Below are 26,392 nucleotides of genomic sequence, written 5' to 3'. Positions count from 1 at the left end.
TTTATGGAATCATGCTAGCCTCAAATTGTGCTAGTAAAACATGTAAAATAACAGTAGAATAAACCAACTGCCTCAACTTGATCAACTAGTAGCACAAACAATTTGCAATAATATGTTATTATAACCCTTTTCTGTCCATCTTAGATGAGAGCAACTACTTAACATGTTCTTAAATTTAATCTAGAAAAACACAGAATTTAGTTGAAATGCATAATGCTAAGAACAATTCAACTTAGAAACATTCTACACTGATACTGAATCAAGTTCCAAACAGTTAAATAATACAAAACTTCAGCATTCCAAGTACTTAAATTACGTCGAAAATAATACCAAGATGGTTAAATGGATACCAATACATGAAAATCAATACTTGGTACTTAGTTCCATGGACAAGAAGCAAATTCAACCACTAAGACGGCTTCGTGTAATTGCAGTGTAGTCTTGTAAATTTGTGCAATTGTACAAAGCAGTTTATATTATTTCTTGCATATTTATAAAAAAACCAAGGGAAAGATTATTATACATCCATTTGAGGCTTACCTGAGAATTGTTCTGTTGGGCATTTTGACAAACACCTTATGAGCATGAAGTATTGATGACTTCAGCAGCCAAATAAAAGGGTGAAGCAGTTTAGTGATTGATTGACTTGTATACTATAATCTAAAGATTTGTATGGTAGTTAAGTTAGTTAATATTATGAGATGACATATGAGATTTGTTATCGTGGTGAGCTAGTGACGTAGTTACCGTTTACTTGAACACTCATGAGATTTGATTTTAGGTTTTTAGTACCAACCACTAATACAAAGGGTTGATTGGTGGAAATGCCCTCGTGTCACAATGAACAATGGCAGCACACGGGAAATACCCCCCTTCTTACCCGATTAACCAACAATGAAATTTCTTTATTTAAAGTGTGACTTTACGGTAGATCTAAGTTGATCTACTAGATTAATGAATTTCGTTGATCTGGTGGCAAACTTGTAAATATGAATGTTATTGTTTGTTATTTTAATATTATTTTTGCCAACTGTTGCGTTATTATTTTCAAGTTGATCGAAAGCGACATGTTTCTATCGTTTTCTACTATTTGGTTGCATGTAACGTGAAAGTGGGCTTCAGTTTCCATGTTCTCCCTCTTCCTCAATCTTCTCCCCTCCTTCTACCGATTAATAGCACCAACAAAGCAACAAATTACGTATGTGTCCCTCCTACCAATTAATAGCACTGATTAAGTAGCTTGAAGATGAGTGGGAGGAAGAAGAAGATGAAGGTGGGTGTGAGGAAGGAGAAAGAAGAAAATGAAGGTTAACGTCACTTAAAGCCCATCTAAATATCTAATGAAGTTTATTGCGAATTACGCATATATTCTTGACTTACAAATTGAAAAGACTATAATACCCCCAGATAAATATTTTTACGTTTATCAGATTAAATGGGTGTGGCTCGTGACTGTGGAAAAATTACACTCATTTTATAGAAAACTTTCTATATAACTGTAGGTGATTGTTTAAAAAAATTTATGAACAATTGTTTAATATACTATCCTTATAATTATTCTTGCTCTTTAAAATAAGCTAACAAATTAAAAGAGGACACTTATCCTTATTTTACTGTTGTCTTTCTAATACTCCCCAAATATTGTTGATAATTGAGCTACTTTGATATCAAAATGTTAGTTGAATTGCACACAAGTTGAGTGGTTCTTTCCTTTTGCTATAAGGATACTTTTAGCTTGCTCAGAGCACTCAAGTTTATGTTAGTTTGTTATGCATTGAGTACTTATATATGTCATGATTCTCCCATTGTATGAGCTTTTTATTAATTTGTGGGCTATAATTTTATACACTAACTCATTTTGTAAGATGTATGTCTCTACATTTATCATTAATTGTGTGATTCTCTGATGTGTACTAGAATGTCACAACTCACAAGATATGATTTTTTTTTACAATGCCTTTCAGACTAAATAAGTATGTATTCTCGGGTTGAAGGGTTGTACAATTGCAACCAATCCATGTAAGCGGAAAGAAAACACATCTAATGAAACTGCAACAAGGCAGCTTGTATTATAAAGGAAGTTGCCGGTGTATAGACTAACAGTAACACGGAACCAGTCACCAAAGTCGAACTGTCTTCTTTTGATTCAACTTTGATGACTTAACATACAATTAAGTGTAATGGCTCCAAAGGGCTCTGACATCTGATTGTTTGTTCGAGCTGACAATTGTTGAGCCACATAGCACATTGTAGGCCTTGAAGCTGGTTCAATACTAACACATAACAAAGCTAATCTGACTGCTGTCACCACTTCCTTTGCTACTCGGCCTGTAGGTGGTGACATGCGTTGGTCTAAAATGTCTTTCAACAAAACTTGGTGTTTTGTAGCTGAAAATGATAATGAAGATAGAAGTTCTCGCGGATGCTTCCCCATCATAACTTCTAAAGCCACTACTCCATAGCTATATACATCACACTTCTCTGTCACTTTTATTGTCAGAGCAAGTTCTGCAACCACCAAAAAAATGGAATAAATGATAGCAGCATATACCGAATTATCTTCCAAAATTACATCTGCAAGAGTATAATCCTTAAGCAGATGCATACTGATATCAATTACAGGACAATGACTGAACACTAATGCAGTAAACGATGTGAGTCTAGTTTATAAAAACCTAGTTACAAGGAGATACTGTAAGACATTGAAATGGTTACTGTAATTCAGAGAAGCAGATTTCTTAAACTAATGAAAAGTTATCACATAAACAAATAATCAATTATTATGAGTGTATAATCTTAGGAGTCTTGTGTCATTAAGATAAGAATCATGACAGTTTTTGAATAGTCAAGTAATTTCGAGACAGGAATGAGATTTACCTGGGGCCATATATCCATATGTACCAGCTATTGAGGTCCAGTTGGATGCATCTGAGCTGAGAAGTTTTGCAGTGCCAAAATCTGATAGCCAAGGCTCAAAATCATAATCAAGCAAGACATTATTTATGGATATGTCACGATGAACAATGGGTGGAGTACGATCATGGTGCAAGTAAGCAACTGCATGAGTTAACCCTCTTACAATAGCCACTCTTTTTTCCCACTCTAGTTCCCCTGAGCTCATTTCACTGTACAGCACTTTTCCCAAGCTTCCTCTTTCAGCATAATCATAGACCAAGTACATTGAGCCCTTTGTGGAGCAATAACCACATAATTTGACTACATTCCGGTGCCTTATCTCTGTCAATGCTTTTATCTCTTGCTCAAAGCCATGTCTATTTGTCAAGAGAAAGTTGCTAGATCCTGATATATTAAGCTTCTTAACAGCAAAAGTATGACCTGATGACAAAGATGCTCGATATACACTTCCAAACCGGCCTCTCCCAATACAATAGGTGTCTTTAAAATCCTCTGTAGCTGTAATGATATCTTCAAATCTGAATCTTCCTTCCATCCTAAATATAAGAGACTCCAGATTACCCATATATGTGCTTCCTGTATGAGCGTTGTTCTGCTTTTTCATTGGGCAACATAACAGCAGTATCACTACACATGCTGCAATAAGCAAAAGGGAAACAACTGGTACTAAGATTGCAATTAGCACATCCTTGAGCTTTTTGTGAGACCTGTGATCACAGGAGGTTAATCCTAACGCAATTCCACAGAGATCAGGATTTCCTGTGAACAACCCACGTTGGAAAAATTTGTCACTAGGGACTGAACCTGAAAGGTTATTATAGGAAATATCGAGGAACTGTAGGCCAATCATCTTAGATAGTGAATGTGGGATCATTCCTGTGAGACGATTATGGGAAAGATTCAAGAATATCAAGGATACAAGCTTGTCAAGCTGTGGAATCGGACCTGAGAAGGAGTTGCTACTAAGGTCCAACAATAACCGAAGCTCTTCCAAGTGTCTGAGTTGTGATGGTATCTTGCCTGATAAGACATTGTGACTCAAGTTCAAGCTTATTAAATTATAACAATTTCCAAGCAATTCAGGAATTCCTCCTGACAGATTGTTTGCTGACAGGTCAAGATACTCGAGATCTTGCAGATTGCCTATGCTTTGGGGAATATCCCCAACTAAGTAATTACTGCTCAGGTTAAGTGTTTTCAAGGATCTTAAGTGCCCTAGTTCATCAGGGATTTTCCCACTGAATTCATTTGATGCAAGATTTAGATCCTGCAAATACTGCAACTTCCCAAGTTTAGCTAATATTTTCCCTGAAAGTTTGTTAGAGAAGACTGAGAATGTAGATAGGTTTTTAAGACGAACCAAGGAATCAGGCAACTCCCCATGGAGCTGGTTGGAATACAGAACAAGTTCAGTCAAGAAGGTGAGACCTCCAAACTCTGACGGTATTGTTCCATTGAGTCTGTTGGAGAAAAGATTTAGGACAGAAAGATTGCCAAGTTTCCCTATAGTTGGAGGGATTGGACCTGACAGTTGGTTTGTTGAGAGGTCAAGATTTTCCAAAGCTTTCATATTCCCAATCTCTTGGGGTATAATCCCACTGAACTTATTGTCTTGAAGTGACAAGCTAGTCAGTGTAGTCCAATTAGTGAATAAATATGGGGAGAGCTCCCCGGACAGGTGATTTTGAGACACGTCAAGCTCTGGTATATTTCTAAGATTCGACAAGGTCAAAGGTAATTCTCCGATGAGAGAATTTCCAGCAAGAGACAGATCAGTAAGGTTCATACACAAACCAAGCTCAGAAGGAATCATAGAATTCAATCCATTCCAACGAAGATCAAGACTATTGAGGTTCTTAAGCTGGCCTATCGAAGAAGGAATCCTCCCAGTTAGTGCATTAGTGAACAACTCGACAACTTTGAGGCTAGAAATTGAGCCAATGCTCTCAGGGATGGAACCATTTATATGATTTGAGCTGAGATGAAGTTCAGTTAGGCTAGAAAGCTTGGATATATTAGATGAGATATGCCCCCAAAACGAATTATAACTAAGATCAAGAAACTGAAGCTTAGGAAGACTAGTATAAAATGATTCTGGGATCATCCCACTAAATTTATTATTTGAGAGATCGAGGTAAGTCAGGTTCCTGCAGCTAAATATGAAATTTGGAAACTCTCCATTAAAATTATTGTACCCAAAATTCAAGTGGGTCAACGAATGCATCGTAGCAAACTTTGACCAGTCAGGACTGCTAAGCTTATTTGATCCAATATTTAAGTAACTTAATCTCAACAATTTACCAAGTTCAACAGGTACTGCATCAGCTATATCATTATTATACAAGTTCAGATACTCGAGCTGTAATAAGTGACCGAATTCAGCAGGTATAGAACCTACAAACATGTTAGTGCTGAGATCTAAGTGAGTAAGTTGAGAAAGATTACCAATGCTTGGCGGGATTTGACCCTGCAGCTGGTTGCTATACAGGGATAAGCCTGTAAGTTTAGGAAAAGCACTGAAGTCAAGGCTGCTGAGTGTGCCTCTGAGGAATTGATTGTTCAGGTTGATGTTGGTGAGAGAATTAAGGTTGTCACAAACAATGCCAGTCCAGTTGCTGCAAAGCCTTTGGGCATCGGAAAGTCTCCATGATTTGAGTGAATAAGGATCAGACAAGGAGTTTTTCCAATGGACTAGTGCCTGCACTTCTGCTATTGTTTTTGCTGATGTTAGACTTAAAAAATGTGCAAGAAAAAAGAAGCAAAGAAAGAAAAGCTGATGTTTTGCCATGATTCAACTTCACAAGAAGTAGAGCTTACTTTCCTTTATGGTGCAGTAACAATGAGGCTTGAATTCCAAAGGTTTGGGAGGTGGTTTTTAAGAACTTAGATTTTAGTAACTCCTTATATGGTTAATATACTAGTGCAAGAATTGTACTACCTTCGTTTCTTTATATCTCACAAGTAATACGAGCACCTTTATTGCACATAATAAGAAACGGAGGTAGTATTGCTCACATGTAACAAAAGTCGATGGTTAATTAACAAAAGTCTTTGTTGTTAAGTCAATGGTTAATTAACAAAAGTCTTTGTTGTTGTGTTGTTATGATAGTATACATTAGTCTACAAATGTTTAAAAATTCATAATAATTGATCCACGAGGTTAAATACATCCCCATTCATTATGGATTATAGTTGTTCACATGGCCACAGGTGGTGGGGGTGTGCAACGAATTCCTAACAGTTAAAGAATACTCTGTCTGTCCATAAAAGAACGACCCTTTTGGAGAGTTTTCTCGGGTAAAGAAATTTAAATGGAACAAGTGTACGTGAAAGCTAATAAAAGTACGTTGAAAAGGTAAATTTACATGATTTGCAAAAAAAAATAAAAAAAATAAAAAAAAAAAAAAAAAAAAGAGAGAGAGAGAGAGAGAGAGAGAAAGTACAAAGTAATAAAAATACATGGAAAAAGCAAAATTTATATGGGAAGCTAATTTTGCACAAATATTATTGTAAATTGGATGGTATTATAATGTAAATTGAATGAACATTTTGAGACTAAAATTTGGACAAAATGGTCGTTCTTTTAGGGATAGAAGGAGTACAAAACTTCAGCATTCCAAAGTACTCTTCCATACTTGGTACTTAGTTCCACGAACAAGAATCACATACAGCTTCGTGCAATTGCAGTGTAGTCTTGTAAATTTGTGCAATTATAAGTACATACATTTAAGGCTTACCTGAGCATCGGTTCTCTTGGACATTTTGACAAACACTTAGACAATTCATTAGAATTTTTTCACAAAATAGCCGGATCAGACACTCGGACACGTATCCATATCGGACATGGGTACTCAAGTCCGAGTAACATAGCTTAACGCAATAACTCATTGATCATTATCACAATAGCTCTTTCTAAAGCCTAGAAAATGGAAAGAAAAAGGTATAGTATAACAAAAAAGGAGAGGATCAGCCAATAACATTCATTATACTTCGTATTGAATAAGAATATATACAAAGAGTAGAAACATATATGTACAATGTAAAATGTATGTTGCAAAATATACATAATTTTTAAGTATGCTCTATCTGAAACTGAGTGTTTATATAACAAGTGAAATAATCAACTCAAAAACTCACAAGAGAGATTCAGCAAGTTAAGTTTTCATCACCTCTTTAACTGATCATCTTGGATGATTAGCATTCAATTTGCCTAGTGTTACACTTTCAAAGGGCTCAGAGAGGTAATTGTGTGTCCGAGCTGATAGTTCTTGTGCAACATAACGCATAGTAGGCCGCGAATTTGGCTCTGTACTGGTGCATAATAGAGCTAATGTGACTGCAGTTACCACTTCCTCTGCTGTATGTCCTGTAGGTGGTGAGAGACTTTGGTCTAAAATGTCTTTCAGTAGTGCATCGCGCTTCTCAGCTACAGAAGATAATGAGGTTAGAAGTTCTCCTGGATGCTTCCCCATCATAACTTCTAATGACACCACTCCATAGCTATAAACATCACACTTTTCGGTCACTTTCATTGTCAGAGCCAACTCTGCAAAGGGGAAACAATGATAAGATGATTTATGTCAGATGCAGGAACATAATCAACCACAAAAAACTAGATTTCCAAGAACAAAATTACCAAACACTGAACATATATGACTAATATGATACATAAATGTCAAATGCAGAAATATGACCAAAAATGAAATACAAATTCTATAGTGAAGGTTAAAATCTTCATAAGTTTTCGTGTATCTATATCAAGTGCACATAATGATCATGTGTAAATCGATATTACCAAGACTGAACAGATTATGCTAGCTACATATGAAAAAGGTAATCTTAAGAAATTTCACCAAAAGAATCTAATATTAGGATTGATAGAATTTGAAAATCAATGTATATGGAAGACAAGTTTGAGACCTTACCAGGGGCCATATATCCATAAGAACCAGCAACTGTAGTCCAGCTAGATGCATCCGTGCTGAGAATCTTTGCTGTGCCAAAATCTGATAGTCGAGGCTCAAATTCATCATCAAGCAAGACATTGTTTATGGATATGTCACGGTGAACAATAGGTGGGGTGCAATCATGGTGCAAATAAGCAACTGCATGAGCTAACCCTCTTACGGTATTCACTCTTCTTTCCCACCCTAGTCCTTCTTTGGCTTCTTTAGTGTATAGCACATTTCCCAAACTGCCCCTTTCAACATAGTCATAGACCAAATACATAGAGCCCTTTCTAGAGCAATAACCATATAACTTGATTATATTCCGGTGTCTAACCTCAGTCAATGCCCTTATCTCATTCTCGAAGCTTTTTTTATTTGCCAAGGGGATGTCACTAGAATCTGACATGTTGAGCTTCTTGACAGCAACCAGCTGACCTGACATCAAAGATGCCCTGTATACACTGCCAAAACCACCTTTCCCAATGCAGTAAAATTCACTGAAGTCATCAGTGGCCTTGACAATTTCTCGGAAGGTAAACCTTCCTTCTGTCCCCCATATCAAAGACTCTGAATCGCTTGTGTCTGAAAAAGTTTTGCTCTCCATATCTCTCTGTTTGATCTTTCTGCAACATAAACATAATGCAACTACACAAACTGCAAGGAGAAGAAGGGAGGCAATTGGTACCACAACAGCAATAACAACTTTTTTGTGGTTGTTGTGAGTCTTGATGCGGTCACAGGTGGGTATTCCTGTTGCATTCCCACAAAGGCCAGAATTTCCCATGTACAGCCCATTTTGGAAAAATCTTGCACTGGGGACTGAACCTGACAAGTTGTTGTAGGATAAATCGAGAGATTGTAAGCTAAGCATGTTCGATAGTGATGGTGGGACTGCCCCTGAGAGAGAGTTGTGGGAGAGATTGAGTTTCTCCAAGGAAGTGAGCTTGTCAAGGTCTTGAGGGATTGGGCCAGAAAGAGAGTTGCTGCTCAAATCCAACATAACTTGAATTTCATCCAAGTTACTGAGCTCTTCTGGTATGTTTCCTGATAAGCCATTCTGATTCAACTTCAAGCTCAGTATACTACCACAATCCCCAAGCTCTCGAGGGATTTCCCCTGACAGATTATTTGCTGATAAATCAAGATACTGAAGATTCTGCAGCTTGCCAATGCTTTTCGGAATATCTCCCTCCAAGTGATTCCCGCTCATATTAAGGTTGATCAACAAACTTAAATTTCCCAGTTCAGCAGGTATTGTCCCACTTAGTTCATTTGAATCAAGAGTTAGAACACGCAAATTATGCAGCTTCTGAAGCTCTGCTGGTATTGCCCCTGAAAGATTGTTACTGTCAAACTGGAAGTTTGTCAGATTTCCACATTCTCCCCACTTGGGTGAGATCTCACCAACAAACTGATTTTTGCTTAGGCTGATGAAAGTGAGATTTGGGTATACACCGAATGCTTCTGATATATTCCCATTGAACTGATTTCCATCCATACGGACTCTAGTTAACCCTGTGCAATTCCTCAAACAATCAGGAACCTTGCCAGTGAAGTTGTTGCCGTTAACTGTTAAGAGCTCAAGCTTGAATCCACTGCACAACCTAGAAGGCAATTCCCCAGAGAAACTGTTGTTTGAAAAGCTAACATTGGTAAGAGAAAGGCTATGTTCACCAAAATTTTGTGGGATTTCCCCTGTCAAATTGTTGGTGAACACAGAAAAAATTTGTAAATTTTTGAGGTGTGATAAGGTTTCAGGTAACTCGCCATAGAGTTGATTAGAATTAATATCAAGAACAGTCAACGACGTGAGATTCCCCATCTCTGGTGGGATTCTTCCAGTGAGATTGTTAGAGAATAGTTGTAAGGTTGAGAGGTTGCCTAAGTTTCCAATGGTTAAAGGAATTGATCCTGAAAGTTGGTTTGTCGAAAAATCAAGATCTACCAGGTTGTTCAGTTTACCTATCTCTGAGGGTATTTTACCAGTGAAACTGTTATTGTAAAGGAAAAGAACCTGAAGTTTTGACAGTTGACCTAGTTCTGGTGAGACAATCCCACTGAAATTATTGTTCTGAATTTGCAAGGAAACCAACTCGGTCCAATTGCTAAGGAAATAAGGGGAGATTTCACCAGACAGAATGTTTTCAGATAAACCAAGAGCTGATATTTTCCTAAGATTGCTCAAAGACACTGGCAATTTCCCGGTTAAAGAATTCCCAGCAGCAGCAAAAAAAGTAAGGTTAATACATAAGCCAAGCTCAGAGGGAATACTAGAGTTCAATCTGTTCGAATGAACATCGAATTTCTCTAGGTTCCTAAGTTGGCCAATGGAAGAAGGAATGCTACCAGAAAGAACATTACTATGCAGCTCAATAACTTTGAGTCCAGAGATCAAACCGATATCATCAGGGATTGTACCAGAAAGCTGGTTTGAACCCAAATGAAGCTCAGTTAGACTTGATAACTTGGTAGTGTTGGTTGATATTGGTCCATTGAATGAATTATTAGTAAGATCAAGGTACTGAAGATTTGGAAGACTAGTAAAAAGAGAATCTGGGATCAACCCAGTTAAATGGTTAAAAGACAAATCAAGGTAAGTCAAGTTCCTGCTCCTAAAAATGAACCTAGGAAACTCCCCAGTTAACTCATTAAGCCCAAAACTCAAGTGGGTTAACAAAGGCATAGGACTAAACATAGACCAATCAGGAGTTTCAAGATAATTAGCTCCAATATCTAACAACCTTAACCTCCCTAAACTACTAAGTTCAACAGGAATACTATTGTTCATATTATTATTAGACAGATTTAGATAAACAAGTTCTGACAATCGACCGATATCTTGAGGAATAAACCCATCAAAGTAATTGGTGCTAAGATCTAAGTAAGCAAGCTTAGAAAGATTACCAACAGTTAATGGGATTTGACCTTCAAGATTGTTGCTGTCAAGAACCAAACTTTCTAAATTTGGAAATGCACTGAAATTGAAGCTGCTGAGACTCCCAGAAAGATCTTGACTGCTTAAACTGATGTTTCTGACAGAAGTAACACTGTTACAGACAATGCCAGTCCAATTACAGAGGTTTTGTGCATCTGAAAGTCTCCATGAAAGAAGAGAATCAGGTACAGGAGATAAGGAATTTTTCCACCTAATAAGTGCTTGTGCTTCAGTCAATGTTGCTTCTGAAATTGAACCAAAATTCAGTGCTAAAAATATGAAAGAAATCAGAAATATTTTGTGACCCATTTGAAGAAACAAAAGAAAAAGATATGAGTTGTTTGTTTTCCTTATATTTGGTACAAATAAATTCTGGGTTTGAATTTAAAGATGAATATAGAATAGTATTCAATTATTCATGCATGTTCATTTTGACTGATGTAATCTTTATATATTATAATAGGGAATGGTCAACTATGCATTGTATAATAAATGAATTTATTATGTTCATATAGACCTTGAATTGCTGAAATATCTAGCTGTGTAATAATTTAAATAATGTCAAGTTGCAATTTTCTTTGACTATTTCTTCTTTTGGATTATGTTCAGCCCCTTGTATAAAAAAGATTAGTATAAACCTGTTTTAATCTAGATCTATAAGATTTTGGAATGTTGGCTTATGCCATTTAAGACTTGTTTTGCTACTTGGTATTTACATTTCGAACCATATCACTTCTTGACACTTCTTAAAGAACCAAAACTTCATCTGGCATAAGCCATCAACGTCGTTCGACTCGTGCTAATAACTTCAACTCTGTTTTTCACTAATGGTCACATCATTTCATAAAGTAATATTCTGTGTTACTTAAACTCTATTTTTCAATAATGGTCACATCTTTTCATAAAATAATATCCCGTGTTACTTTGTATTTTTACTAAAAAAAAAAATTCTACATTATATATCTTAAGATTAAATCACTAAATATAATAATGTATATAAATAAATTAAAATAAAATAAAATCTCAAAAGATGTTCTTATTTTACCATACATATTCAAACCGTCAATTCAAGAAGAGAGGATCTTATACTTGATAATTTAATACAACCAAAATTGATTCGATAAATGATTTAGGTATGAAACTATAAACCATCAACCAAATTTCATGGCATTATAAGTTCAAAATCATGTCTTTTTTCTACTTTGATTATTGTTTGACATTTGAGCCGGAATAATTTGAGCCAAGTTGATGTTACACCCAAAAAAAGTCATTCTTTTTACCAAATAAGGATTTAAAATTTAATTATACTATGAAGAATAGCTGGTTGGATAAGACTTATGAGGACAGAATAGTCTTCAAAAGTTAACAAGCGGCAGCCATATTAACAACAGAGCACCTCATGTTCATACATAAATAGATCTCAAAGTCAGAGGATATTAAATTGATGAATACTCCTTAGACCCTGTATTTAACCACAAGTACTCGTGTTGGACCCTCAACACTTCATGCATAATTGATTGTGTTGGACCCTCAACACAATCAATTATCATTGTTCACGAGTGTCAAAACATCCCTCACAAGTCACAACTACATCTAAGTGTTCTAGCTATCTATACCCTCATCTCCAGAAACCTAGAACTTGAAAAGAAAAAGAATTACTCCGTATATAACAACCAATCTAATGCGTAGACCAAATGTATCTGTGTCAACTCTACCCAAGTTCGAATACTATAGAAACAGTCACTACAGACCATTAAAGAGGATTATACAGTTTTACAGCAACAGCAAACAAAAAAAAATTGAAGAAAAAAATGATTAAACAAGACTCTACATTATTGGCTATATTAACAAACCAATGAAGAATTACAACCAGCTATAGGCCTATTTACCACTCCACACACACACACACAGACAGTGGTAAATGACAACCTCAGCAAAATTCACAGTATGATGTATTTGCAGCATATATATATATATATATATATATATATATATATATATATATATATATATATCACAAAGCAAGAGGAACAAATGAAGAAAATCAACACATTTTCAAGGATATCAGTATTTCACATATACTTTCCCGTCCCAATAGGAAACCATATACGCTCTATAAACACACACGACGGCTAGCATGACTCTCAGCAGCACCTTTGTTCAAAGCTCTCTCCAGCCTAGTTTCGAAAGGAGTAGAATGCCAATTCACCCTGTTATCCTGCAATATTGTAGAATCCATCAGTACCCTGGGAATTTTTTCATGGGCAAAACAGATCCCGTAAGCTCATTACATGTATACCTCTCTATATTTGCTAGTAGTATTTGGTATCCCTTTAAACGAAGAGACAGAACCATAGTCTTCAACAGGGGTTCTATCATTCCAGTGCACCCCAACGGTGCCAAGTAATGGCCTTTCATCTGGGCTTCGACTAGGTGATTTTCTTGGGGAAGAAGTGGCAGATAATTGCTTAAGCTCTTCAATTGTTAAGGCGCCCAAAATCGGCCTTTCCTCCTGACTTCTCACAGAATTAGAACCATGTGAAGATGCACTTGCCCCAGATGATATTGGCTCCATGTTTATGGGTACAGCCTTGCCAGGTGGTGTTTTCTGAGAGGAAACTATCCATGTAGATAGGCTGGCATCAACTGCTACTTCATGTTTAGGCTCATCTGATATTGCTTTAGACTTTAGTGAAGATTGTTGAAAACTTAGATCCACTAGACAATTCTCCTTCTGCTCTTTTATGAGCTGTGGTCCTTTAACTTTTACATATTTCCATTGAGCTGTGTTCTCAACAGGATTTAACACTGAATGAACATAGCCAGCCCTGTCTCGAGCACCACGGTTGAACACTACAGGAGTTACAGCTCCTCTCTCCAGAGAATCATGATCCATATGATCATTGTGCCCATCATCGACAAAGCACGTCCCAGAACTTTTAGTCCTTGATTCCACAGACGAACAAGAAAAGTCTTGGACTTCTCTCAGATGGTACTCATCATCACTGTATTCATCATCATAGACCTCATCATCTTCACCTTCATCTTCATCTTCATCGTCATCCAAATCACTTACTTGACAGTCAAGTTCTTCATCTTCATCATCACTTTCTCTACAATTTTGATACCTGTGATTTGGTGGGAATGACCCCAAACTGGACAAAGTCGAACTACCTTCAGACACTGAAGATGATTTGGTTGGTTTCATACTACATTCATCAACCACATTCTCACCTCCCATTTCACTCTCAACCATATTCTCTGGTGGCTCAGCATAGGGTATATGCTCATATTCTTTAACATTTGAATCAAAGGTGACTCTCTTTCGTGTACCTGAACTCAATAGTTCCTCTGGACTTACATTTGCATCGAACGTGACTTTCTTTCGTATACCAGAACTCAATTGTTCCTCTGGCTTTACACTTAAGTCCAAGCTGACTTTGTTTACTGTCTCCAAACTCAACTGTTCCTCCGGCTTAACATTTGAATCAAAGCTGACTTTCTTTTGTGACCCTGAACTCGACTGTTCCTCTGGCTTAAGATCTGAATCGAAGGTGACTTTCTTTTGCGAACCTGAACTCAACTGTTCCTCTGGCTTAACATCTGAATCGAAGGTGACTTTCTTTCGTGACCCCAAACTCAAATGCTCCTCGGGCTTAACATCTGAATCGAAAGTAACTTTCTTATGTATCCCCAAGCTCAATTGATCCTCTAGCTTATTCCTATATACAATAACCCACAAAACCTAATTAAAACACTTCAAACCCAACAATACCAAGGAATAAAACCGAAATCAGTATCATTTCAGAACAAATTGTTGGGAAAAAACAGAGAACTACCCAAAAACTTACTTATCAGTTAAGCTGATTTGTTCCTTCGCCACTACCTTAACACTACAGAACATCAAAACAGCACACAATCATAATCAAAAACCATCAATTGCAAATTAACAACAAAATCACTAGTAAAATACAGACAGCAACTAGACATAAAATTAGTTAAACCCACAAAAATTAGTACTAACACAATTTTTTCCCCATCCCCAAAACAATAAATAAAAATAGTACAATTCAAAAAAAAAAACCCTAATATGATCATAAATCCTTTACGAAATTGAGCCAAAATACTGACTATAAGATGAAATTCAAACAACAAAATTAAGCGAACATGATCATAAACCCTAGAAAAAAAGGGGGGGATACTCACCAAGATTTAGGAACTTGAAGATCAACTGGGTTGTCAAAAAATTCTCGATTAGGAAACGAATTGGGAGTAGGATAGACAGGATTATACTGATTTCGAACATCCTACAACAAACAAAGAAAATAAATCAAATAATCAACAACAAAAAAAAAAATCATAAATATAGATCAAAAGAAATTCGACAAATTATAAAGAGTGAGCTTACAAACCTGAGTAGGTGGGTTTTGATGAGAAACGAAATGGGTATTTTTCCGACGCTTTGATTCATCCTTGGAAGAACCAAAACACCCAAGAAAACAACCCATTGTAAGAAAACACAGTGAAAAAGATGATCGAAAAAGAAAAGCGACGAAATTGAGTTTTCAGAGAAAAATTTTTGAGTTAATTGAGAACTTTCATGGTTTGAAAAGATTCAGACAAGAATTGGGGAGGAGAGAGAAAATGGAGGAGCGTTTAATGAACAGAAAAAAGGGGAAAAGGGGGAAAACGGTAATGAAGATTGGTGGGGAAGAAGGTGTTTGTTTGGTTAGGGTTTATGTGATCGAATTTGGGGAAAAGGAAATGACCGTTGGGAATTGGGTTAGTGGAGGGAGGAAGTGTTTTTGAAAGCGTGTTTGTTAATTGTTATTCTTGGTGGGGTCATCAGAAAGTTGTTTTCTTGCAATGGAAGGTCTCAGCAATTAGATAAATCCTAGATTTAGGGATTTTGGTGGAGTATTTTGGTTTTTTTTTTTTTTTTTTAAATGGAGAGTATTTTGATTATCTTAGATACAGAGTATTATGATTATTATCGACAAGACTAGTAATATGACCCGAACCGATTCCATAGCTGAGAGAGAACTCGATTCCGAACCAAAATTGAGTCGATTTGTTCCATTTATCGTATTTTATAATGACCGAAGGAATGAAAATGAAGGAACATTAAACCTTTATATGCAGTAAAAAAAAAAAAAAAAAAAAAAAAAAAAAAAAAAAAAAAGCATTAGAGAGGCTACAAAACGGTCAAAACTCTCCCAAAGGAAAAATCGTGGAAAAAATCACAAAACTCTCCCAAAGGAAAAATCGTGGAAAGAACCACAAAACTCTCCCAAAAAAAAAAAAAAAAAATAAATAAATAATAAATTAAATTAAATTAAACTCTAGGGGCTCTTTATAAACACTATGTTAATTTGTTTGTTGTGTGTTATTTTCAACCCTATGGTATTTTTGTTGATTAAACATTATGCTATTGACTTGAAATTTCAGGAACACAAAAAAAAATAAAAAAAATAAAAAAAATAAAATAAAATAAAATTGTGGTGTTTAACAATGTTTACAAGTGCACCTAAAATTTGTGAATTTTGATGGATTTGTCGTCCTAATTATGTAAAAAAAAAAAGTATCCTAATAATTTGAGTCTTTTTTATAGTAATAAGGAAAGCAAAGGTCGAGTCTACAATAATCGAGGGTTAATTACGTGGCCTAGCCAATAATATATGAGCCATTGTTTCAAGCTAAGCTTCACTTGAATCCAATAATCTGATTGATTGGATATAAATCGGGTTAATATATATGACATGCATAGATATAATAACGAACCATGACAAGCAATCAATCCCCTCTAGACTATTGGTCGCACAATTTGGTCAAAGGAGTATGTAAGTGAACTCAGCTCGACCCGCATGCATGCTCATCTAAGGATAACAACCAAGTTTAAACCCTACACAAATAATAAACTCCACCATTTATTTAATTTGGTGGTTTTAGACGGCTAATAAGGAAGATACGATAGTGAAAGGCAATGATTAGATGTCATATATCAGTACTAATGCATTAAATTAACTTTGAAAACATGAATATTTGCATTGGGGGTAAGTAAATATTTTTTGTTGAGTTATGAGTGTCTATAAAAAATTAGAACCCTTTGCTATATAAAGGATGAGAGAAAAAAAAAAAAAAAACAGAAGAGCATAGTTGAAGGAGTAGGCTAGGAGTAAGCTAGAGCATTTCTTTGAAAAACATTAGAGAGTCCTCTAGAGAACAATACTCACCTTAATAGACAGATTGGTTCTCCATATCTTAAAGTAGAGAAACTCTAGTTTAGTTATGTCTGTTTAAGCTTTTAGTTTGTATATTGTAAGATATGAGTGTTTTAATCTTTCCTTATTAAATAAAAAAAGTCTTATTTCAAGAGAGAACGTTATCCTCTCGAACCTTATATCTCAAATAAATTACTTTGTTGTTTAAAGTTCATTAGAAACACAATATAACTTGTTTAAGTAGAAATTACGATCTAAGGTAGGAAACGAATTAGATTTGTGCTGAGCTTGACCTAAGGAAGGTTGAGTTATGGTTAGCTAACTTGGTATAAAGTCGGAAGCTGGAGAACGCCAGAGGTTCCATTGTCAACTATGTTTGGGTATTGATCAAGACTTTCTTAGTAAACGGTTATTATTGAGAAGCAAGGTGGGCACTAAACTTGGAAAGAGGATTTATTATGGTATATAAGTAGTGGAGTAGAGATAACTAGTACCATAAATGAATTTGTGTTGATTAAACGCTAAAAACAATATTGTCAATATTAGTTTGAATATTGCCTTGATAATATTTATCTTGTCATTGTTAGTATTAGAGCATGTTCTCATACGTTTATTTTCAGTTCAGTTAAGTTCAGTTCAACTCCTAATTTTTTATATTCAGTTCAATTCAATATATTAGAACAGACCATTAGTATTGTCATTTGCTCACAATATAGTATCACAAAAAGACAAAAGGTTGCCAACTTAAGGACAAAAGTGTGCTTATCCGAGCCTGTTTTTTATTTTATTTTATTTTATTTTTATTGCATTCCATGAGAAAAAATCTTGAAGGTTAAAGTCTATAAACACATTGAGAGACTAAATCCAAGCCTTTTGTATGTTATCTTATACTTCCGTTTCTTTTTAGTTGACATGTTTCTTTAGTCACGTTTGCCAATGCACTTATTCAATCATTAATATATTTAATTATCGATAAGCAAAAATTTTGAAAAGTTGATATGTTGAAAGTATATAATGTGACGAATCTAACAAGATCCCACATGACTATATTTTTCATTACGTATAAAGCACAAAATACGGTCAAAAAGAGGTGGATAAATAGTGATAAAGTCAAAACGTGTCAAAAAAAAAAAAACGGAGATAGTAGTAATGAAGGCCATGGTTTTTTGGCTCGAAAATTGACTTGGTTATTTAGCTAATGCTCGACTTGGCTAGTTGGCTCCGCTCACAAAAGTTACAATCACCTCAAATACTTTTTGTATTGAGCAATCAATTTGGAATACGGAGCACTATCCTCCCCCCTTTATATGATCTTCCCATTTCATAATTACAACGATTAAAAAGTTCTCATACTAGTAATTTGCTAAATGTGTCAAAATTTATTACTTGGCCATTGTCACTTTTTCATACATTTTTTTTTCCTTGGTTTTATTCCAATTTAAAAATCATTATTCTCTTTTCCCGATCGCCGCTTTAATATCTTTGCCCTTCTTTTTCGTTTTATAATATTCTTTTTGTTATGAAAAACAAGATTATTAATGTACTTTGATCCATTCGTTTCTAAAAGACATCCATTCTCAAAACAAGGTTATGTTTGGTCGTTTTTTACACTTAATAAGGAAAATAAGATAATGGAAAACAAGCGTTTGAATTAACTTTGAAAGTAGGAATATTTGTATTGTGAGTAGGTAAATATTCTTGTAAATAGGAATAGTTGCATTGAGAATATGTAAATATTTTGATAAATGGGGATGATTTGCATGGAAAATAAAAGAATTATTTTAATTTAAAAAATAATTAAAACGTACTCCGTAACTATTAAAGGGGAACGTTAAAAAAAGCAAATGTAACCCTCTTTTACGAATGAATAGAGTATAAATTAAAATCACTACAATCTATTATAGGTATCATTTTATGAAGTACATGGATCTGTTCCAGTCTATTTACCTTATTTTAACTTATTTTAGGTGTAATAAGTTCAGTTTAGGTTTAATAAGTTTTGATAAGGGTTACTCATGTACAAATTATAACTAAAATAAGTTTTGATAAGGTTTAATAAATTAAAATAAGTTTTTTTTGAAGGGGGAGATTAAAATTCATTAATAATAAGCCATACGACACTTACATAAGAAATCGTAATCGAATAATACAAAGACAAAAGAACCAATTACAAGTTCGAAATAAAGGAAACTACAATTGCACGCGCAGAATGACTTTCTAAGATACCCTTGGCTCATATAACGCTGTCTTATGCAGCCTCTTGCAAGGGGGTCTGGCAATATGTTGTAGTTTCTGACGAGAACCTTCATTAGCTCAAAATCCTGTACTCCTCGACCTGAAATCAAAATTGGTGTCGTACACTTCACCCTTGATAAGACAAATCTCCGATTTAAACACAGATATCGGCATGGAAGCATAACCCTTTAGCCCAAACCAACAGAAGATCAAACCAAAGCCCCATAGCCAAAAAACCCAGTTCAAATCCTGCACCAGAAGATCGGTATACCGATCTGCACACCCCATAGCACACCAACACACCACACAAAAAGAAAAACTAACAGACCCAAAAAACACACAAAGACGGAAACAGGAAACCCAAACACTACACACACCACTAATAGAAAAAACAGGAACAAACTTAAAAACAAGAACTACGAACGGGACCTTAACAACCCACCCCGCCGCCACTCCGAGCACAACCACCAAAGCTCCGAGGTTCACCAACCCAAACCACCTACCGCCTGACAATATATAAAACCCGAACCACCAAGGCCCGCCCGAGAAGCCCAAACCCCCCACACCCCTGAGCCGCGACCGCGACGGCCCTACGCGAGGGACTAAGAACGGCCCTACGCGAGGGACTTAGAGGGATCTCCCTCCCCGTTCTCGAAAACAACGACGCAACGACGGACAAAACGGAGGGGCATAGACACGGCGGGGAAGCGGAAACCAAAATCGGCGGCAAGCCGGCAGCAAGGCCGGTGAGGAAACGGAGCGACCGAAAATGGGAAGCGGTGCACGATGCTAGGCCGGAAATACAAAAAACCAAAACGAAAACTAAGACGCAAACGAGAAAGGAAAAAAACCACCTAAGGGAGTAGATCGGAGGCTCGCCGACGCTGTGGCATGAAATCAGGTGAATATAACACACTCATTGTTTTTCTCTCATGAATATTCTTTTTCTTTTATTTATTTTTTTATTTTTATAAATTTACTTTTGATTCCAATAGCAGTAATAAGAACAAATAGCCTCACCCAGTGTTTAACGTTAATAGTACCAAGGTTCAAATTACCAAGTTTCAAACCAAAAAATTGGCACCAAACTTTTGAAAATTTCAGATTAATTTGTTCCAAAATTTCCCGGCAAAGTTTGCAATCCTTGAAAATAATTGGCGGGATTTTGTATAATCCATGAAATAAAAAACGACCCTAAAATACCATCCTTCTTCATTCACCATTAACCCTCGTTTCTCTCTCTAACTTCCCTTTCTCTCTCTACCTCATTCTCACCTTTTTTTGCTCAACAATGGCGGAATCTCAAGCTCGCAATGCTCATTTTCTCAATCCTTGGGCTCTTCATCTTCAAAAATTAGGGCTTGAATTAAAATGCTCTCTTTGGTATTTCCCCCCTTTCCATTTTTGTCAACATTCCTTTTTTTTTTTGTTAATTTTAATTTGAAAGATTTCCAGATTTTGATGAGTTTTTTTGTTAATTTTGGCAGCTTGAAGGAGTATAATAAGCCAATGTTGTTACCTTGTGACCACATTTTCTGCAGGTAATTTGTGCCTTTTTTTAAAAAAAAAAAAAATTTATTTCTATTTACCCTTTTTAGTATGATGTTGAATCTATGAAATGTCTTGATTTTTGGTGTTAATTGAAGATAAATTGATCTGGGTTTTTCAATTAATTGCAGTTCTTGTGTACCCAAATCGAATTTATTTGGTTTAGATTGCCCCCTTTGCAAAGTACCCTATGTTGAACAAGGTAATTTTATCAACTTTATTCTCCCAAATTTGTTAATTAAATGTAGATTTCCTGCTATTGCTCGATGTATTATGATTATTTTGCTAATTAGCAAAAGGGTTTGTTTTATAATTATCTTTTTGTTCATATGAAAAATTTCATGTATAAATGTAAAGGCTTTATCTCTAAGACTAGCTTAGATTACCCTTGTTTTGGTGTTCTATCTTTAAACATGGGTGAAAATGTTAACATCAATTGCAGATCTAAGGCGAGCGCCTTTTATTGAAAATGTGGTGAGCATCTACAAGAGTATGGATGCATCTTTCTCTACTCATATGCTTAATTCAGGTATATGTTATACTAACTAAACTTTTATTTTTTATTTTTGTTCGAGGTTTAGTGGTTTAGTCACTTATCCATATATTGTATATTGCTTCTTACAATGCCCTTGTTCTTTGTTTTTAGATTCCAGAAGGGGTAATACAAAATTTTCCAATCAGGTCAAGAGACAGATTGCATCCTCTCCACCGGGGAACTCAAATAGCGGTACATGTGGGAATGTGGAGCAATATGAGGCTGTTGATGTGGAAATGAATCAGATGGAGTCGTCTCCGGACAGTCCTCCATCCTCTGATGTTAGCAAGGGCGTCGATGCTAACTGTCGTGAGCCAGGAAGCAGCTATGATGTGAGTTGTGTTGCTCTACTAATTCCTTGATTTGTTGCATTTTGTTTATCAATATTGCTTGAAATGGCCTCTTGTTGGGCCTTGATTGATTACAATGCTTTCAATAAATGATTAGTGTCCTGCATTGACACAATAGCATTTCTGCCTGTACTTTGGTTATCATTATTGATTACAATGCTGTCCTGCATTGACAAAGTTTACCTGAATTATTAGCATTTCTTCTGCACATAATGGCCTCTTGTTGGGTATTGAAGGATAACAATGCACACAATTGAATGATTTAAGCCGTGACATAGAATTTTTGTTGGTAGACTAATCATGCTTTCAGATATGTATTTTCTGGACTAAAAAACATATGCTGCATTCAAAATTACCAATTTCGGATAAAAACTAACCCAAATCCAACAGCATAATTGTTTGAGGAATGAAGTGCTTTTTGATAGTTTCTATTATATTTTCAAATCTTGCTGCTTCTCTGAGCTTTTTAAATGGTTAAACACTAATCAATCAGCAAGTGGACCTTCTCATTTGTAGAACCCAGTTATGCTACTGTCTTGTCCTAAATGTTTTGATTAACCCTACTTTAGGTATAGCACATATTTATATGTATCAGTTGGATCCTGATTTCTGGCCAATGTCTAGGTGATTAGGTGCATATGTCCTTACAGTACAGAGTACTTCATTTTTTTTTTTTTACTTGTTTTGCAACTTTTTATGGTAGATTCTGAAAAATTATGCTTGCAGTCTGTAGGTAAATGTCCAACAAAGAAATCTGCCAAGAGAACTGCTGATGATTATGGAGTTCAAGAGAAAAGTAGTGATCAATTTGGAAAGAAGCAAAAGCAGCTACTAAGCCAAGGTCAGCCACAGAATTGCCAGGGTAGTATGACACCATCAACTGCCGAACTGCAAATTGCTGCTTCTGCTGGCTCTGACATGACCAACACTGGGAAAGATTCTAGCAACCAAGTAGTCATATATGATACTGCAAATTTAATTAATTATGTATGTGCATTTTGCCATACTTGGAAGACAACAGAGGTAACAATAATTATACTCTATATTATTGTGTCTTTGTTGATCTGATTGGTTCATTTTAGTTTCTATGTACAATGCTGTGTCATAGTGTGCGCGGTTGGAATTATCCACAACTATTTTAAACTCTATTATCTCTTGTAGGGTAGTGGACCAATGCAGCATTTTGATAATGAACGAGAAGTTTTTGGCAGTGAGGCTGGCCAATCTCATATAATGCATGTGCACCAAAGCTGCATAGAATGGTGGGTGATCTTATAAAACCATATGAATATATTTACTCATTACAGTAGTTGATTTATTTTCGACCAGAGGTTTCAAATTTATGTTTAACTGTCTGAACTTTAGCACCAATTCTTAATACATGTCTGCAAACCACTTCATGGGTTCTGAAGACTGAAGCAATAACCCTCAGGATGAATCTTGGCTTGGCATCCTGAGGGTTATTGCTTCAGTCTTCAGAACCCATATATGTTCAAGATGATTATGTGGTCACAATATAGCATTCCACTCATTACATGTTTAGTGGTCAAAACATTCTGATCTTGAAAGCTGAATAATCTGCCTAGATCTATTACTTGCTTAACTTTCCTAGAAGCTTATATCCCCCCCCCCCCCCCCCTCTTGTAAAACTGTGGTTTGCTGATGCCCGATTTTTCATCTCTTATGGTAGTCATACCTGTGCTGGTCTTGTCATGCATCAGAACTTCAGTGGCTTGATAATGATGCTTAGTCAATTAGGCATAAAAAAACGGTGTTTCTTATCACAGCTTAGATATGATCTTGGCTTAAATGTGTTCGAAGGAAAAAAAAATACTTCTTAAGCAAGTGCTTTTGTTACTTTGTAGACCAGATTCTGAATCAAAATAATTTTACATAGATTGACATTTCCGTAATATCTGTAATTGCAGGGCACCTCAAATCTATTATGAGAATGACACTACAATGAAAAATTTAGATAAAGAACTTGCTAGAGCTGGAAAACTCAAGTGCACCAGCTGTGGGCTCAAGGGAGCTGCTCTTGGTTGTTTTGCGAAATCCTGTCGGAAAACTTATCATGTCCCTTGTGCATATGAGATTGCTGGATGCAGATGGGATATGGTGAGTTCTCGTTGTATATATTACACAAAACCTATTTGTTCTAATTACATTGGCCATAAAGAGGGACTAATTAGTATTTCTGTTGGTTTAACAGGATAAATTTCTGATGCTTTGTCCTGCTCATGCTTCCCAAAAGTTCCCTGGCGAGAGGTTCAAAAAGCCTGTAGTGAAAAAGTGCTCATCAACTCAAATGTATGATATTTGGCCCTGAGCATTATTGATAAATTCTTTGGACTAAATTAAGTACTTTTAAGATACATGAATCGACTAAGTGCAAGTTCTTGTCTGCACAACTCATGGGCAATGTAGTCTTCCTTGTCTATGGCCCTGAAGCCTACACTCAGCCACACAGTGTATAATATTATGCCAATAATAACAAAAACATAAAACTTGCAAACTTGTTTGAACAACTATCTTTTAATGATTCTTAGTTTTCTAATTTTTCTCTCAAGATTCAATTTTAGCTTAATAATATTTTTAATGAGCTCTTAGTGCTGTTTTGTAACTTTTGAGTATTTTCTAATTAGTCATTTTTGACACCTGGTTTTCAGATCTATTGAGCAGAAAAGTGTATGTGACTTAGATTTTTGGGCTACATCACCTACTGGAGCCAAGAATTGGGTTCTATGTGGATCTGCCCTTTCTGCAGATGAAAAGGTTTGTGCTTATTAGTTATTAATGTATACAAACTCTTCTTTCCCTTCATTGTTCCTTAAAGCTAATTGCTAACTGTCTACTGCACGTAAAAAGTATTAGAGAGCAAGGAACCAGATGGTCCAAATCTATTGAGCTTCATGTTTTTTTTGCTCAGTTTTAATATTCCTTTGCATTATAATTTTGTAACATATTCTATTATACCTATTTATGCAGTATAAGTTGGTGAAGTTTGCAAACTTATGTGGAGCAACAGTGACAAAGGCATGGACCCCAGATGTTACTCATGTTGTTGCAGCAACAGATGCAAATGGTGCTTGTAGTAGGACACTGAAAGTTCTCATGGCCATTCTTAATGGGAGATGGGTGCTTAATATTGATTGTAAGCTCTCTATTCCTCTAACATAGTTTATTGTCATAGTAAAACTTTTTCATTATGTTTTTATAGCATGGCCAATGAAGCTTAGAGGACAATCTCAAACATGGATTATTGGGGTAATAGAAGTTTGATGCTTGTAATTGTAAATGCTCTTAAGGTTTAATACCATACACCGGCAACTCCCATCATATGAAACTCGAAGAACTCTTGGGTCATTAATCTTATGTTAAAACTGTATTTGCATCTCCTAAAGATTTGAACCAAAAAGAACACGCTTTAGTTTCTACATATCTCATAACAGTCCTCGTTGGATTGTTTGTCTAGGGGTTGAAGCATGCATGCAATCAAAATGTCCTGTAGATGAAGCACCATATGAAATTATCCTCGACAATCATGGCTGCTGTGATGGTCCCAAAACTGGCAGGCTCAGGGTTTTGAATAATGTAAGTTCTCTTTGTTCTCAGATACTGTTATAACCTATAGGATTACATTTCTTTTGAACCATGTACATGTTTGGTTTATTTAACTTGACCTGAAAAATACTATTTTCTTGCATATTACTGAATTTGACTTCAGAATATTACTTGTGAATTCCAATGAGCAAAATATCTTAGATTTTAGCCAAAATCTGGTTAATTTCCAATTCCTACAAACAGTTTTACATATTTCAGCTCCACTTAAGCTATAATGTTCTGTTAACAGGCACCACAGCTTTTCAACAGCTTGAGATTCTTTTTTATTGCCGGCTTTGTGGAAGCATACAAGAATGATCTGCAAAACCTGGTAAAAGCAGCAGGAGGTACTATCATCAAGAGTGAAGAACAACTGCAACAATTTAACAATGAATCAAGTCATCCATCGACTACAATACTAGTTTATAATGATGATACAACAGGAGAAGTTAATGAGGTCTTGCAACAACAATTAATGGTACAGCAGCTAGCTCTAGAGAGTGGTTCTCAGGTGATCGCTCATACATGGATTTTGGATTCGATTGCTTCAGGTGCATTGCAGCCCTTTGTTAAAAAATAAAAACTGAAAAAGAACATCCCTGTTAATGTATAGGGTTTAGTATAGTACAAAATTATTTAGACTAAGTTAGTAAGTTATGGATGGGTCTTTTGAGGTAGAGGGTTCTGTTCTCCCACTTAGAACTACAATAGCTTTGACAGCTAATAATTATTGATAGGTTATTGTTGTACTAGTCGCTTTGGATGATCGAGTTTATGCAGATTTTGTTAATATAATTGATCGGTATGGGATCATTCATTATCTTTTCTTCCTTGCCTCATTCAGGTGCATTGCTGCTGCTGCTGCGGTGTACAGTGTAGTGATGTAGTCTGGTCTGGTGTCACCTATTCGTCAAAGCCTGTTAGTATCCAATTTAAAATATAAAAACCAAGTACAAAATATGTTGAAGACACTAAGGACCTGCTCTAAATTGAAATGAGCCAAACTAAATTGTTAAAGAGAAGGAAATTAGGAATGGATATGAATTGAATTGAAATTAAGTTGAAGAGAACAATTCCTAATTCATCTTTATTCCCCCATA

The 26,392-nt window shown here is 35.7% G+C and overlaps 4 protein-coding genes across 5 annotated transcripts; 1 reads left to right on the top strand and 3 right to left on the bottom strand.

Annotated features, from left to right (window-relative positions):
- Positions 1-2,146: 2,146 nt before the first annotated feature.
- Positions 2,147-5,704, bottom strand: LOC145625317 (uncharacterized). Its single transcript, XM_081678376.1, has 2 exons — positions 2,878-5,704; positions 2,147-2,508 (listed from the first exon to the last, which is right to left on the bottom strand). Exons 1-2 carry the CDS (start codon positions 5,702-5,704, stop codon positions 2,147-2,149), a joined length of 3,189 nt encoding a protein of 1,062 aa, XP_081534502.1.
- A 1,180-nt stretch (positions 5,705-6,884) lies between these two features.
- Positions 6,885-11,573, bottom strand: LOC145625316 (uncharacterized). Its single transcript, XM_081678374.1, has 3 exons — positions 11,556-11,573; positions 7,842-11,172; positions 6,885-7,462 (listed from the first exon to the last, which is right to left on the bottom strand). The coding sequence occupies exons 1-3, from the start codon at positions 11,571-11,573 to the stop codon at positions 7,098-7,100; spliced, it is 3,714 nt and encodes a 1,237-aa protein (XP_081534500.1). The 3' UTR covers positions 6,885-7,097.
- A 604-nt stretch (positions 11,574-12,177) lies between these two features.
- On the bottom strand, positions 12,178-15,599 carry LOC145616164 (uncharacterized). Of its 2 annotated transcripts, XM_081670862.1 has the most exons (5): positions 15,213-15,598; positions 15,007-15,107; positions 14,652-14,693; positions 13,100-14,522; positions 12,179-13,018 (listed from the first exon to the last, which is right to left on the bottom strand). In XM_081670862.1, the coding sequence occupies exons 1-5, from the start codon at positions 15,306-15,308 to the stop codon at positions 12,914-12,916; spliced, it is 1,767 nt and encodes a 588-aa protein (XP_081526988.1). In that variant the 5' UTR covers positions 15,309-15,598; the 3' UTR covers positions 12,179-12,913. The 2 variants fall into 2 exon arrangements, with proteins under 2 accessions (XP_081526992.1, XP_081526988.1); XM_081670866.1 differs by lacking the exon at positions 14,652-14,693 and having other exon boundaries at positions 12,178-13,018; positions 15,213-15,599.
- A 4,737-nt stretch (positions 15,600-20,336) lies between these two features.
- Positions 20,337-26,077, top strand: LOC145616155 (BRCA1-associated RING domain protein 1-like). The gene is made up of 13 exons (XM_081670854.1): positions 20,337-20,639; positions 20,744-20,797; positions 20,936-21,006; positions 21,247-21,333; positions 21,451-21,671; positions 22,416-22,712; positions 22,851-22,951; positions 23,618-23,807; positions 23,902-23,999; positions 24,359-24,464; positions 24,678-24,843; positions 25,165-25,283; positions 25,543-26,077. Exons 1-13 carry the CDS (start codon positions 20,548-20,550, stop codon positions 25,870-25,872), a joined length of 1,932 nt encoding a protein of 643 aa, XP_081526980.1. The 5' UTR covers positions 20,337-20,547; the 3' UTR covers positions 25,873-26,077.
- Positions 26,078-26,392: the final 315 nt, after the last annotated feature.

This window comes from Chenopodium album, chromosome 3, assembly GCF_948465745.1.
Source record: "Chenopodium album chromosome 3, dcCheAlbu1.1, whole genome shotgun sequence".
Classification (NCBI taxonomy): Eukaryota; Viridiplantae; Streptophyta; class Magnoliopsida; order Caryophyllales; family Amaranthaceae; genus Chenopodium; species Chenopodium album.
Note: the sequence above shows the minus strand (reverse complement) of the source record. Positions and strands in the feature narration are given on the sequence as shown.